This window comes from Rhinichthys klamathensis, unplaced genomic scaffold (assembly GCF_029890125.1).
Source record: "Rhinichthys klamathensis goyatoka isolate OS25496 unplaced genomic scaffold, OSU_Roscu_1.1 h1tg000208l_1, whole genome shotgun sequence".
Classification (NCBI taxonomy): domain Eukaryota; kingdom Metazoa; phylum Chordata; class Actinopteri; order Cypriniformes; family Leuciscidae; genus Rhinichthys; species Rhinichthys klamathensis.
Window position 1 is genome coordinate 145,959 of NW_026606733.1, and position 15,832 is coordinate 161,790.

At 37.3% G+C, this 15,832-nt stretch overlaps 1 protein-coding gene across 2 annotated transcripts in view; it reads left to right on the forward strand.

Moving 5' to 3' along the window:
* The first annotated feature begins 2,076 nt into the window (after window positions 1-2,076).
* prkcba (protein kinase C, beta a) overlaps window positions 2,077-15,832 on the forward strand; it is a 29,402-nt gene continuing 15,646 nt past the window's right edge. Inside the window, exons 1-3 of one of the 2 annotated variants that reach the window (XM_056263552.1) lie at window positions 2,077-2,446; window positions 2,933-2,964; window positions 13,598-13,680. In XM_056263552.1, the coding sequence (XP_056119527.1) occupies window positions 2,286-2,446; window positions 2,933-2,964; window positions 13,598-13,680 (276 nt within the window). In that variant the 5' untranslated portion in view covers window positions 2,077-2,285. The remainder of the gene's footprint in view (window positions 2,447-2,932; window positions 2,965-13,597; window positions 13,681-15,832) is intronic. The other variant, XM_056263551.1, reaches the window with a different exon arrangement.

The following is a 15,832-nucleotide window of genomic DNA, read 5'->3' on the forward strand; positions in this document are numbered from 1 at the left end:
GGAACAAAAATTAATCCACTCCAGGTATTGCGGTAAAAAAACGGCATCAAGAGACTGATCAGATTGTTTTGTGTCTGTCACGATCAATATATTGAATCTCCTCATCTTACGGCTTCAACCAGTGTTTGCATCAAATGCTGCTGGAAAGCGAAACACACTTGGCCTGAAAAACAACCAAGCCATCAGTTTAAAAAACAAATTAAGAACAAATGTTTTCAGGCATGAAAATAGTCTTCCTTAGAAACTAGACGAGTTACCACCCCTTCTGCACATATGATGAGGTGATTTGCATAAACAGGCACAAAGCTTGTGTTATTTTAAACAGATTATACTGGTTTGAGTGCCTGAAGTTCTCAGAAAACTTGTCTCACTAACATAATACAGTTAAAAAAAAAAGATAGATGCCTTTTGGGGCTCATCAGATTACTTAACCATTTCAAACCAGACTATCATTGAATAACTTATAAGGTTTCCTAAGATTTCATCATGACTTCAGAATCTTAAAGCTGAAGCTTCACGCACAATCGAATCCTTAAGTTCCTGCAAGAAGTTTAAAGACTGTCCTCCAGTGAGCCCATCATGAGGGAAAAGCTCCCAGAGGCACCAAAATATATAAGTTTCTTGAGTTCTTGATCAGTATATTCCACATTTTATCTAAAACTGGAATTGTGTTTAGCTGGAATTATTGTGTTAATGAACGTTAATATGACCTCTGAATTAGCAGGGGATTCTCATGTTAAATTTGATAAAACATTCACATACATTTTTCCCCCCAAAAAAAAGAAAAGTTGGAATGTCATGGTTAGCCAGACAGAGTTGTAACATTACTTTCACATGTATTTCTGTTGAACTTACAAAGATTGCACAATATGGGAAAGTCTATTAGCCAACATCTGACAGACATAATTGCAAAAGTGACTAACGTGCACTCATACACTGTATATGTAATGTTTGTTGTTAGCCTATGTTTTATGTCTTAGTTGTATATTTGTTTATTTCTATTGCTGTTTTGAATGAAATATCTCATATACCATTTCAAATTAAAATAAACTGGGGGGCAAGGTAATGGTGGAGTAGAGCAACAGTTTGTCTTTGATTTAAATTCATCCACAACATTTAAAGTGTCCATGTTTTCTATTAGTGTTAGTGCTGGTAATAATTGCATTGTAATCCAGTAGTGGTATTTTAACAACTGCAGTGCTTCTTACTTGACATTAATTTACACAGTTGTGGGATAAGCAGTAGATTTTTAAAGCACATCTACATTTATGCATTTGGCAGAAGCTTATAAGGTTAAAGGTATACACGTTATCAGTTTATGCATTCGCTGGGAATCGAACCCATGACCTTAGGGTTGCTCTACATGAATGCTTAAAACATTTTGTAGGCTAAAAGGTTTCTGCAAAATACTATAGTTGTTTCTATTTTACACTGGATCAAAATTTAATGTAAAGAACTGGCAGCTGAAAAATACTTCAAGTTTACTGAAAGTTTAACACAATTGCATATTTACCCACACTTCACGACACATGACACTAACACAATAGTATAAATAGTATATAGTATATAAATAGTATAAAACACACCAGTGTAATAAGTGATAAACAAATAAGAAGTCCACACGTTAGAGCAGGGAATTCTGGGAATGCCCTTTTCGCAATAATAAAGGAGATTATTTGTTTACTTAAAAAAACGGCAATGTAGCAATTTTTATCTAAAGTAGGCTACTACATAATATCAATTTTAATATAGAACCATTTATTGCTCATTTGTGGGAACTCCTTCAGTGAGCGTACAAAGCTTTCCAGAAACCTCGTGTCACCACAATTCCAATTCAGTAGTTACAAATATTAATGTTAATATTATTTAAGCACATTCGCAGAAAGCTACGGTTGCCATGATAAATGTTTGCAATGCGCCAAAGCAAGTGTGCTGTGCGTCTCGCGCTCGATCACGAACAAACAATTAATGACAGTTTCCTTGGAAGTGATTTTTTAAACGGGTTTGTCAATCAGAATCCACGACCAAAATGTGTCTCTCTCTCAACCGCAATTATCATTCAAAACGGCCGTACGAAGGGGGGCGTGGTTACAGTCTCACTGAAGCACCGCTACCCGCGCGCTCCACCAACACAGCAGTCAGCTGGGGAGAGGCAGGCGTGTGCGCGCGCGCGTGCCGACCAACCGGGAAGCGAAGCGCAAGCCGAGAAAGACCCCGTTCAACCTCAACGGCGCAGGCTACAAGTCGAGGAGATTTCTACCCACTACATCCATTCCGTCCCCATCATGGCCGACCCAGCGGCTGTCGAGGTCGAGGGGGCCGCGCGAGGCTTCGCCAGGCAGGGCGCGCTGAGGCAGAAGAACGTGCATGAAGTGAAGAACCACAAGTTCATCGCTCGCTTCTTCAAGCAACCGACCTTCTGCAGCCACTGCACCGACTTTATCTGGTGAGTATTGGAGGACGTTGAGGTGTTGTACATACACGGCTGCGAAGGGCACAGGTGACTCACTTGATGCTCGTGAGAGGAAAAACACTAAAGCGTTTGAACACTCTCAGACATCCGCAGTGGTGTTAACACTGAACAAAGACGCCGACGGAAAAGACAAGCGCTTCGCGCAACGAGTCCAACGCAATGCTGCACCTCTACGAGATATTTAGCCTATATGTCAGTGCATTTGTATCTTTACGCATTTGGGTCATTCATAGCACATTTATTTAAGCTCTTCTATTCATTAAGGATACATGTTAAAGTGTATATCACGATAATGAAATTCCTCGCGCTATGATTAAACCATCATCATCCTTAGAGATGGATTTGGCGATTTTGCGGAATATGGCGCGCGCCTGCGCGTCTTGATGCTGCGCGCAGAGGAATGCGTCCAGATTTGCTTTCTGTGCTGTAATTTCTCACACAGTCTCACCTCTTTTGCAGGGGTTTCGGCAAGCAAGGTTTCCAGTGTCAAGGTAAGACTCTTTTGCCCCCCTAGATAAATTTGAGTCTTCTACATTTTCAATGTCTGCAACTGTTTATGTTCTGTTACATGATAACTGCGATACTTTTTAATGCTAGCAGTGTTGCAAACATGAGTTCATGGTTCTTTCAATTCATTTGCGTGTGTTTAAGGAAGAAATACTGAGAAGCTTTTTTGGTTTATAGTGGTGGGTTGAAGAGATTACCAGTGACAGTTGGTGCTGTTGAACTCTGGGAGGGGAGACCACGGCTAGTTGTCACAGCCAGCACATACTTGTACGCAATTATTTTATGTTCTGGCCAATTCCTATAAATGCGAACAATTTCACCCATACGTTTCAATACAATCTGAAGGTTAGGTTTAGGGGTGGACCCTTATTTTTGTACAAATCACAACATATGAACTACGAAGTCAAGCAGTAGTTACATTTTCTCATGAGATCTGGTGGTCACTGCTTATATGCCAATGAGTATTTTCCTGTATAGGCACATACCTTAAAGTTTTAGCTGCAAAAGTTATTGCACAATTACATACAAAACTGCTGCTAGAGAAAACCATGTTTGAATTGAACTTTTGCTCTTTACTTGGTGTCATTTAGTATAGCCCTTGGTGTCAACATCCCTATGTCAATATTCAGAAATAAAATACAATATTCAGGCAGTGTTTGCCATGAATGTCAAAGCCATGAATGTCAAAGCCTGAACTGCCATTATAATGGCATTTGGCAGCATTATCCTGAACACCTCACCTCCTACCCAGTTCATTAATGGGCTGTTAAAAATGCATCATCCACAATTACTAGATTACAGTGCTACTTACTAACACAGTGAATACATAGTAGCGGAAACTGGGGCTAGTTGTCACACATTTTACAATCATGAACATTTCTTACTTAAATCAGCTAAAAAGCATTAAAATGACACAAACTTACTTCAGCCACTCAACAAACACCATCTACTACGATGTAATGAACTGCTTTGTCTGCCACAGGTGAAACTAAATAAGCAAGATACAGATGATTTAGGCCAATCAAATATGATTCAATTACATGTGGACTTGCCAATTAGTTTCAAGGTAATTAATGAATCAAGATACCCCACCCCCTGCACACATCTGTAAAAAAAAAAAAAAAAGGAAACCTGGAAATCCTGCTGTGGATTTTCTCCATTTATTGTATGAAAGTGTGTATTTTCAGCAAATCATTCATTTAAAATCTACTTTGATTATAGTAAAAAAAAGAAAGAAAAAAAAAAGCTCAATTTTAAATGTTTAAATTCTATGATGATCAGTTAGGATCTCGCCGCTTTGTGCCGCTCAGCTCAGATAGATCTCAGGAGTGACTGTTATATTAAACATTACACCACAATTAATACACTGAAATTGTCATCTGTGTGTTTTAGCACAATGAGTTCTGTACAAATGGCCTGCTTGGCTTGTCTGCGGAGATAACGCCTTGTTCCCATGTTTCCTGCCTCCACATGGTCTCCAACAAATTCTAAATTTATGGAATTGATTAGCATATTTTATCACACTTAGAGAGACATCTCTCTTCCGTGGCTCTTTATCTTTGCAGTCTCTAATGTTGAGTACTGTACTGAATTTGTTTGTTTGTTTGTTTGTTTTTTCTCGGGCATAGTCATTCCTTAATTTTCGAATAGTTCATCACTCTGGCATCATCAACTGAATACGAAAGCTTGCCAACGTTAAATCTTGATCTGTTTTACGTCATCTCATGCCATTTTTTAAAGTATATTATTGGCATGATACCAATTTGAAATAATTGCTGTATTGCATAGTCCAGCCAGGACCGTTGCTGATGCAGCGATATGTTAACAGTTAATGTTGATCATTTACTTTGTGGACACACATACAAACACATACACACACATATAATAGAAATAAAGATTGAATAAACAAAGCATAGATCGGACCTCATCTTGTTAATGTTTGCAGATTGAACAGAGTGAGATAGAACAGCCTGCACTTTCCCTTGTGCCAACATTACATTTCTGTATTCATGCAAGAATCATTGTAATAATTTAGTCGTTCATGTGGGCATTTAGTTGATTTTTAAAGACACTATTATATGAAATTTTGTTGTTGCTTTTGGTCTATGTCTGTTACCTTCATCCATATAATAGTGTACTCCTAAAAATTGACCAAATCAATGTTTTTGTTGGGAAATACATCAACTAAGGAGAGAAAACAACGTTTGTCATTTCATAGGTTCTTTAAATTCATAATGCAAACAGGTAAAATGTACATAAGACTGACATAAGATTCACGTCCCATCTCTCATACATAATAATAAATAAAAAATATATTTTTTGTGTAAGTATTTGGTGAGATTAAAAAAATAGAAGGTAAGAGAGGAGGTCAGAGCTGTGTATCCCTGACCTGCTTCTGGTAACAAAGGGATGTGTTTGAGACCAGCACAACAGCTATTTTTACCATTTAATTTAACTGGCAAATACTTGCAGACTGAAGTGAAGAGAGAAAGAGAGGATGAGAATGCAAACACGAGGTTGAAGTGAAGGCTTCTGTTCAATAAACCAAGACATGGTTGCTATAAAGCTTATATTAATGCCTTTGTTACAGCTGCAGTCAAACACAATGCTTTTTAATAATGCTAGCATATTAATTCAATCATTAACATCATTGATCTTTCTACCACTGTACTTGATGTGCACCTGCGTGTATGTAAATCTATGAACCCAAGTTAGTATTAAATTACACAGTCATGAACAACATGGAACAGTGCCAAAATGTGATGTTTGAAAATAGAACAGTTGCTGTCATTGTCATAAATTTCTGTTATCAATCCAATTCTTATCATTTATATGCAAGTTTAGGGTTTAAAAATATGCATGCATATACTTTGAGTGGAGTAAAAAGCTGTCTGATATGTAAATGATCCAATAGCAAAAATGTGTGAAAGCTAAAAACCAAAAAGATTGGGGAATCATAAACATTAGGCTGCAAAAAAACAAACAAATAATCATTATTTTAGTGTTAGCCATTCCATGAAGTCTCTTGTTATGGTCACTTCTTTAGTTTGTTTTGTTCACTCATTTGTCAAATGAAGCTTGTCAGACCTAAAAAAATATTGCCACTAGACAGACAATGACTATGAAGTAAACAGTAACATTTAGTTTACAGTAACATTATAAATAAATGTGCACAACTAATGGAACACTGGATGCAATGTTTGGAACTGTTATGATGGTTACTGCATGGACACTGAGGCTGCTTGGTGAGTTTTAAAGGGACCGACAAACTGATAGCAGGCCTTTGCTACAGAACCCTGTCATCACTGACTGCATGAACCTTCTGTAATCACACAGCTGTAATGACTGGAGGGCAATAATTGAACGCAAAGATATAATTAATAAGGACCTTGACTCTAATTAAGATGCATGTAGCTGTGGGATTTAAGAGATTCCATAATGAATGTGTGTGAAGTCCTGTTTTTCCCATTTGTATGCTGTGTACATACACTGTCTGTAATTCCTTTTATTGGTAGTGATTGCTAGGACAAGCATCACTAGTAAGGCATTTTAACAAACCTCTACCCTAAAGTTAGGGGTTCTCAATACATTTCAAAGCTGAGTTTAAAGTCAGCATGAAACAGAAGCTAGTCTTTTCTTCCCTATTGTGACATACACTGCCCAGCCAAAAAAAAAAAAAGAGTCGCTGTTTGAGTTTAAATAGGCTCATGTTTAAGAGTCTAGGAACTAGTGTTGTCAAAAGACCCGGTACTTCGGTACCAAGTCGGTACTAAAAAAATGATTCCGTTACTTTACCAGCTCTTCTTAAGTACCGGTGGTACCGAAGTACCGGGTTAATCCGATTCTTGATGCGCTGTCCGAAAGATGCACAGTTGCTTCCTCTTCGTAAAACCACTGAGACATGGCGACCGGCGGCGCTGCTAATGCGGTGGCTCTGAATCCACTCGTTGACAAGAAAGGAGGAAAGAGCCACATATGGAAATATTTTGGATTAGGCTAATGTCACGTTGCCATAAGGGGCCGTTCACATAGCGCGTTTTTTGCGCGTGCAAATTAGTTATTTCAAATGTATGCGCGGTCATAATAGAAGCGGCGCGCTCGTTTTTCCAGGCACGCCTTTGTGTTTCGGCTGAATGAATAAAGTCATACACCTAGGATGGCCCGAGGATGAGTAAATTATATTATGGGATTTTCAATTTTGGTTGACGATTCAATTTTGCTTTAACTCTTGGCAATATCACAAAGACAATTATACTTTCCAACCATTTTTTCTTTGGAAGCTAAGCAAGTTTGAACCTGCACAGTACAGGTGAAACTCCAAAAATTTGAATATTGTGCAAAAGTTCATTTAAGTTCATTTTAACTTAAAAGGTGAAACTAATATATTATAGACTCAATACATGCAAATATTTCAAGCCTTTATTTGTTATAATTTTGATGATTATGGCTTACAGCTATGAAAACCCCAAATTCAAAATTAGAATATTGTGAAAAGGTTTTCATAGCTGTAAGCCATAATCATCAAAATTATAACAAATAAAGGCTTGAAATATCGGACTTTGCATGTAATGAGTCTATAATATATTCGTTTCACCTTTTAAGTTGAATTACTGAAATAAATGAAATTTTGCACGATATTCAAATTTTTCAAGTTTCGTCCTGTAGGCTACTGTGCAGGTTCAAACTAGCTTAGCTTCCAAAGAAAAAATGTCAAAGACGTCATGGTTGGAAAGTGTGTCTTATCAAAACAGTGCACCAATGCGTAGGTGTGAGCTGGCGAAGCTGTGCCACTTAAATTGTCTCTGGTCAAAAACAAAGTTTGAGATCAAACTAATTTGATCAATTATATTGCAAGATGTCTGTAACATAGGAACAATAGAAATATAACTTGTATAAAAAGTCATGTCAAGGGGTAAGTTGAATAATAGGGGAAACTATTTCACATAAATATAGTAACAAATGAGTTGTTTGTAATTGAATAGGCTGCAAATAAACACAGCCTTGGTGAGCATAAGTGGCTTCTTTCAAAAACATTTAAGAATCTTACCCACCCCAAACTTTTGAACGATAGTGTATACAATCACATGGCAAAAAACTGTGTACAGTTTGCTAGATTAAGGGGGCTTACCCTCTGACACATCTTACCCCACTCTCCTTTACATGTCTTTAATTGTGATATTGTCAAGAGTTAAAGGAATACGTCATCCAAAAATGAAAATCCCATAATTTACTCATCCTCAGGCCATCCTAGGTGTATAAATGACTTTCTTCATTCAGCCGAACACAATCAGAGTTATATTAAATAATATCTTGGCTCTTCCCAGCTTTGTAATTGCACTGAAAAGTGAGTTTTTGAAAAGCACATTCATCCATCATAAAGGTAATCCATACGACTACAGTGGGTTAATGAAGACCTTCTAACGTGAACCGATGGGTTTTTGTAAGAAAAATATCCATATTTAAAACTTTATAAACTATAATTGCTGGCTTCCGTCACTGGCAATATGTGCGTTCACAAGAGAGTCCAGATCCGGCGGAAGGGTGACCTGCTCTGACCCAACGTAGGACATTCACATGGTTTGTGATTCTCTTTAAAACTTCTCGACTTAGACTTCTAATTCGTGACCGGCATTTTGTTTTGCTCTGTCTATCCTCTGCACTTCCGTGTTCGTCAATTCTCACCTGAGCTTACGCTATGCCTATGTCATACGTCGAGTCAGAGGTCACCCTTCCGCTGGAACTGGACTCTCTTTATAAAGTTTTAAATCGCTTAGCTTCAGAAGGCCTTTATTAACCCACTGGAGTCGTATGGTTTACTTTTATGATGAATGGATGTGCTTTTCAAAAACGCAAGCACTAGTCTATCCATTATAAAGCTTGGAAGAGCCAGGATATTATTTATTACATCTCGATTGTGTTCGGCTGAAAGAAGGAAGTCATATGCACCTACGAAGGTTTAAGGGTGAGTAAATTTAATAAAGTCATTTTTGGGTGGCCTGAAAGGAATAGATCCTTTCAACAGGGCCTATCCACCTTATTCCCGACAACCTAACTGCGTTTTGAATTATGGGTGGCACTTCCGGTTTGAGGAACTTCCATTCAAAAAGGCTGAAACGAATAATTTCAAATAATAAGGTTGCCCTGATCTGTCAATTGTCCTTCATGATTTATTTTCAGACATCATGAGAATAAAGTTATAGCCTACTTGGTATTTTAACATGACATGTTATAACAAGAATATCTATGCCAAGAGCTCTTTTCAGTTGCTGCTTTCTTTTCCTCGTGATTATTTTCTTTTTGAAAGTATCAAAAAGGACAAGATAAACTGCACATCTGTGGTCTGTTCTCCCGAATTTAATTTACAATATATTCCATTAGTAATTCACTTGAATGTACGAAGAATCGTCTCTTTCCAGGTTTGTTTTCACAGGTAAATGTAATTTATAACCTGTCAAAATGACGGAAATCACTTTGAAATAGTATCACGTAATGCTGAAGTTAATGAACATTTTTGTTTAAAGGGGTCATATAATGGTACATGCACTTTTACAAGTTGATTGTACTGAAATGTGTGTTGGCAGTGCCTGTACACAACCATCATATAATAATAAAAATCCATCCAGTGTTTTTTTAATAATCTCCTTATATGTTTTCCCCTGTCTCAAATCGAGCCGCCTGATGTGACCTCACACGGTCGGACGCCCCTCCCACGATTGTTGATTGACAGCAGCGTTTCAACACAGACCCGCCCTGAGCGAGCTGTCATCATAATCCGCTATTGTTGATACGCTGGAGCAGAATGGCGTCTAAGCGATTGTGGTGTTCTGTTCTTGGGTGTAATAACGAACACAGTCATTTTGATGTTCCTAAATCCGAACCGCTGAAGACACAGTGGCTGAGTTTTGTTTTCGAAGGGAATTTTCCCCACGATCAACGTCAATGCTTTCATGTTTGCGCGAATAATTTTTCACCAGACTGCTTTATAAACGAGGGTCCAGTATAAGCTGGCTTTGCTAAGAAGCTGCTCCTGAAAAAAGAATCGGTACCAACTCGTGTTCCTGCTGCACCTCCAGAAGAAGGAGTGTAACAAATGCAGCTAAGGTTTACATTACGGCATGTTTTCTATGTACGGCGTTCTAAATATAATTCATAATCCCACGTTTATAATGAACAACACGTTATGGTTATTGTGTTATTACAAACCAATCACCGACAGGGGGCGGGTGTTGTGAGGTTTTGCGCTCGTGCACGGCTGCACACGAAGTCTGAGCTGAAGAAGAAGCCAGCGTCTATCAACGAACCCCTGTCTGTGATTGGTTGGAACACTATTTATTTTGGTTTTGAGTGGTTGGTGAAACCAATTGCTTTTGTGTGCAGATCTCAGAGCCTAGGCTGCCTACAGAGACGCGTTTTTTTTGACGGCCTGCTTGTGGGGCGGGCAGCTAGCGGATCGTTAGGAAAGATTAGATGAATGTGATAATTTATGTTTGGGCCTTTTTTGGGCTTGAAATCGCTGATACAACCTTTAAATGCTCAAGCTCTTTAAAGCAGGATGGATTCTGATTGGCTGTCGATGTTTATATCATTCATCAGCTAGAGAAAAAGAATTCTTAAAGCGATGCCAACGATATCGTTACTCTGTGTCGTTATTGTTATAGTTGTGGTGTGGTGTGGACTCAGCTATTCTGTTAAATTTTGAACGATTTTTAAAACGAAATCTTTATCGTTATAGTTATCATCCTTGGTGTGAGCGGGCCTTTAAGCTGAGGCAGACTATAAACTTGACATTTAGCAGAGAGAACAGTTCCACCCTCTTTAACCCTTAGGTCTTGTTGCTAGGCAACAACTGACAGATTACAGAGGGAATGTCCTGGAATGCTTCAGTGGAAAAGGGGAAGGGTGTGCTGAATAGAATAGACTGTTTACATGTGAAGGGGAGATCCTGTAGCTTCAGTCTGGCCGCTGTAACTCGACCGTCCCTGCCTCCTCCTTTATGTAACTAAGCATGAACTCCAGTAGCTGGAATGTGCGTGTCAGATTAGCTAGATTTACCATTCGTACATGTGGTTCCCTCCTGCCATATTTACCTGGTCTGTCAAGTTCGGCCATATATTCAGGAGGGAAAAATATACATTGTACAAGAAAAAGTGCTTTTCCGTGAAACAGATTTGCAGTTAAATCACAGATCGCAACAGTTGCCATTGAGTTATCAACCTCATAAATAATTTATCTAACGATGCATATTTAATAGTCTGGTTAATAATGAATGCTAAATCCCAGTGATTAAAGTCTGAAGGCCTATAATGTTTTGTTGTTGTTTTGTGTTTCTGTCTGTTTCTTTATGGTTGTCAATCCAGATTTATTAGTCAAAAATTGCAGTTTATATTGCATATTTACAGAAAGTGATGCTTTAATATAGGCATTAGGCAAGATATATACACTTTTGTGTTCCTGAAATCGTTAAAAAAATAGACTTATAAAAAATAGGAAATATATTTAGAGAATTTTAGATCTTATTTTGATGTTGAGGTGAAATATGACTGGACATGTTCTTAACATGATTGTCAGCTATCATACTGTACATATTCAAATTTCTTTTAAAGTCTTCAAGACTTTACTGTAAGACTACTAGTACATGTACTAAAACGTACTGCTTATTTGACTTGTTTTCTAGTGAAAAAATATGCATTAACATGGTCAATTTACTTGAAGCAGCACCGCATGAGATATTTAGACGTGTGGAGATATTTAGAAAGTGTTTTGTCTGCACTGCACTTTCGGATTGGTTTCATTTTCTTTAACTTGTTTATACTTGAAACAAATGAGGGGAAAAAACTGTCATTGCATTAAGACAATACACTTTTATTAAAGGTATGCTAATTATCTCATACAGTGTTGCTTCTTAAGTAAATTTATCTTGATTTAAATATTTTAACCAGACAAATAAGACAAAAATACTTAAGACAGGGATTTTTGGAGTGTACAGTTTCAGTTGTTTAGTGCTGACCGGGGCTTAGCTGGCAGATCATTTAGCGGTTTATGATTATTGGCTTTACTTTCCACACTGTTAGACAGATTATAAAAAGAGCAGCTTTTATTTGATCCCATCCCATGCTTTTAGGGATACAGGCTGTTTTGAATATTTTGAGCAGGGGCATTATTTAATAAAGCATTATGAACTGATTGAATTTTTTTAATTCTGCTAGTGCTAGAGACAATATCATATTTAGACAGATCAATGCATGCACTTATCGATGTTCTTACATTTGCATTCACTTGGCAAACCTTCTGAAGTGATTTACAGGGACTTCAATGTTATACATTTATCATTATGTGCATTTTTGGCTAATTTGATTTATTCTAAAAAAGATTTTAAATATGTTTCGCAGAATTTTCCTTAAATCAGTAAAAAAAAAAAGTGATATTATTTTGTGTGGGCCTGCATGTGATATGTAGGCCTATTCATAGTTTCACCTAACACTAGTTTAACATTGTATGTAGAAATTTAGGTGTGAATGTCACCCTTTATTTGTTCCGATAACTGTGATGAATATGAGCATTTGTCATTATCCCAGGTTGTTGCTCTTCTTGTTTGTATTGGCCAGAGAATTTGGAGTTTTGGTGATTTATTATAATCGTTTAGTAAGTATTAGACTTTCAGAGGCACATTCTGGTTTATGATAAAGCAGTATAGGTGAGAAGAGCAAGATTCTTGGCTCCGCTACACAACGCAACTGAACCAGCAAGACTCATGTGCATGATTATGCAATGTGTAATTACATAGGGCAACTTTTATTTTTTGATGGAATGATAGTTTCACATTTCGTTTACAGTATATGCAAATATACAGCCCAGAGCATTACATGGTGTTATGAAGAAATAAACGTGATAATCTTCTCAAACTGCTCAGATTCTTGTCAGTGTTATTGAAGTGAATTTTAATTACGTTTATAGTTAATTGAAATAAAATAAAATAAAAACTTAAACTAGAAAAGTGTTGTTGGCAACTAACTGAAATAAAATTAGCTGATGTAGCCTACTGAAATAAAAAGCTAAATAGAAATATGTAAAATAAAACTAAAAATGACAAAAGCACATAACAAAATTGGTACAACTAAAATTAAACCTTTAAATATACAAATACAAGTCAATTTAAAATGTATAAGTACTATATAAATAATACTAAAATAACACTTTTTAATGTCAATAGCCAGAAGCACAAATGTCCTCCATCTCATCCACTAAAGATTTACCTTTTGAAGAATATTAGCTTTTGGAGATATACAGTGATACCAAGAAGTATTTCGAAATATGTCTGAATGTTCCATTAGACCACAAAATATCTAGCCACATGGCATCTGCAAACAAATGATGCCACAGCTTTACTGAGAACTAAGGGAGCATTTACTAACTACCAGAAAGTCTCCAAATAATATTTGTCTTCATTCTGAACTGTGTATCTACCTTTTTATCATTTAAAAAAAGAACTGTGCTTGTGCTTTCTTTCTGTGAACTAAATGCCACTTGCTTTAGTATTTTGTTATTGAATACAATACAAAAATGAACATGTTTTGGGGTCACTTGATGAAGTGTTCTCTTTCTCTCTCTCTCTCCCAGTGTGCGGTTTCGTGGTCCACAAACGCTGCCATGAATTTGTTACTTTTTCCTGCCCAGGGGCCGACAAGGGCCCTGCATCAGATGTAAGTGAAGCCTTACTAGACAACAAGCAACTCCCTCACCCACCCCCTTTCTATCCATCAGCTTCTCTTACGCCATCTTTTCTGATGAAAATACACTTCCTTTCTGTTGAAAGAAACTACTTCCTGTGACTAAGCAGTACACACAAACACACACTTATTCATGTATACACACTGCATGGTGAGAAGTTTAAATATTTATTAAGTGGTAACTGATTATGTACTGTTTAATGAAGCCTAACACTAATCATGTTCCTCATGTGTTTGCTTGCACTATATAATCACGTGCACACAGGCAGAGACATCAGTTTTCTCTTCTCTAATCTCTATTTATAACCACGCTTCCTCCCTGTATGTGTAAAACCAGGCGCACACATGCAACACATCCTGTGTTGTGCTTTGTTTCTGCATTGCAGCCAATTATATTTGTTTTCCTTTGAATGATGCTGTACATGACAAGCGATGTTTGTTGCATATCCGTTGTGTAATGCTGCTGTGTAGAAAAGCTTTAAAATCTTGACCTTTACACCATTGACTCCTGTACAAAAACTTGAAGCATGTGTTGAATAATTAGATCATTAACTTGCTTTTGTTTAATTGTTTAACTTGCACTTGTTGGCATCCTTTAAACAAATGAAAAGCAGCTATCAAAATTCTGCTTCTTCATATAGCTGCACTTCATTTTTTTTATAGGAATATTTGCTGCATTTTATTTCTTGGGTCTCTACATTGGTGCCCCCTAGCTGTAGAAATTTAGCATATTGTTTCATATAGTGCCTCAACATCCACTGAATTGTTTTTTGATTCCTTCTTGTACACTCACCTAAAGGATTATTAGGAACACCATACTAAGACTGTGTTTGACCCCCTTTCGCCTTCAGAACTGCCTTAATTCTACGTGGCATTGATTCAACAAGGTGCTGAAAGCATTCTTTAGAAATGTTGGCCCATATTGATAGGATAGCATCTTGCAGTTGATGGAGATTTGTGGGATGCATATCCAGGGCATGAAGCTCCCGTTCCACCACATCCCAAAGATGCTCTATTGGGTTGAGATCTGGTGACTGTGGGGGCCATTTTAGTACAGTGAACTCATTGTCATGTTCAAGAAACCAATTTGAAATGATTCGAGGTTTGTGACATGGTGCATTATCCTGCTGGAAGTAGCCATCAGAGGATGGGTACATGGTGGCCATAAAGGGATGGACATGGTCAGAAACAATGCTCAGGTAGGCCGTGGCATTTAAACGATGCCCAATTGGCACTAAGGGGCCTAAAGTGTGCCAAGAAAACATCCCCCACACCATTACACCACCACCACCAGCCTGCACAGTGGTAACAAGGCATGATGGATCCATGTTCTCATTCTGTTTACGCCAAATTCTGACTCTACCATCTGAATGTCTCAACAGAAATCGAGACTCATCAGACCAGGCAACATTTTGGTGAGCTCTTGCAAATTGTAGCCACTTTTTCCTATTTCTAGTGGAGATGAGTGGTACCCGGTGGGGTCTTCTGCTGTTGTAGCTAGGGATGCACCGAAATGAAAATTCTTGGCCAAAACCGAAAAAGAGGAAACCAAGGCCGAAAACCGAAACACAGAAAGAAATTATGCCAATTATTAGTACCATTGCATTTATGGCTATGACTGTGTACAAACTTTACTAAAATCAAGGCATTGCAATTGCATAAATTAATATACAATTTTCAAAGAATAAATCAATTACAAATTATGCAAATATTGATTTAGCACAATGCACAGTATAAAATAAAATTCAAACTAAAATGTTTAACTTGACCCCACTCATGTGTACATTAAATAATAATCTACTGGCCTGCAGAAAGGTTTTAAAATTAAATGTTCTCTCATAAAAACAAAGCCGAGCACGAACTTCTCATCACACCAGCACTCAGTTTGCACGTCTAAATGAGTTGCTTACATTTTAAAAAATGAGCATACAATAGCATAAAAAGCCTTTTTAATGAACAAAGGTCCATGTTTAGTACAAATGTACACGAAACTTAATGAAATATGTTTAGTGAAATTAGAAAATATTTAAGAGAGCGTTAATTTAGTTGTATACACATGTTCCCATATACATATTTTTTTGTAATGTCACAAGTAATAATCTCAGGGTTTACTGGGTTTTACATG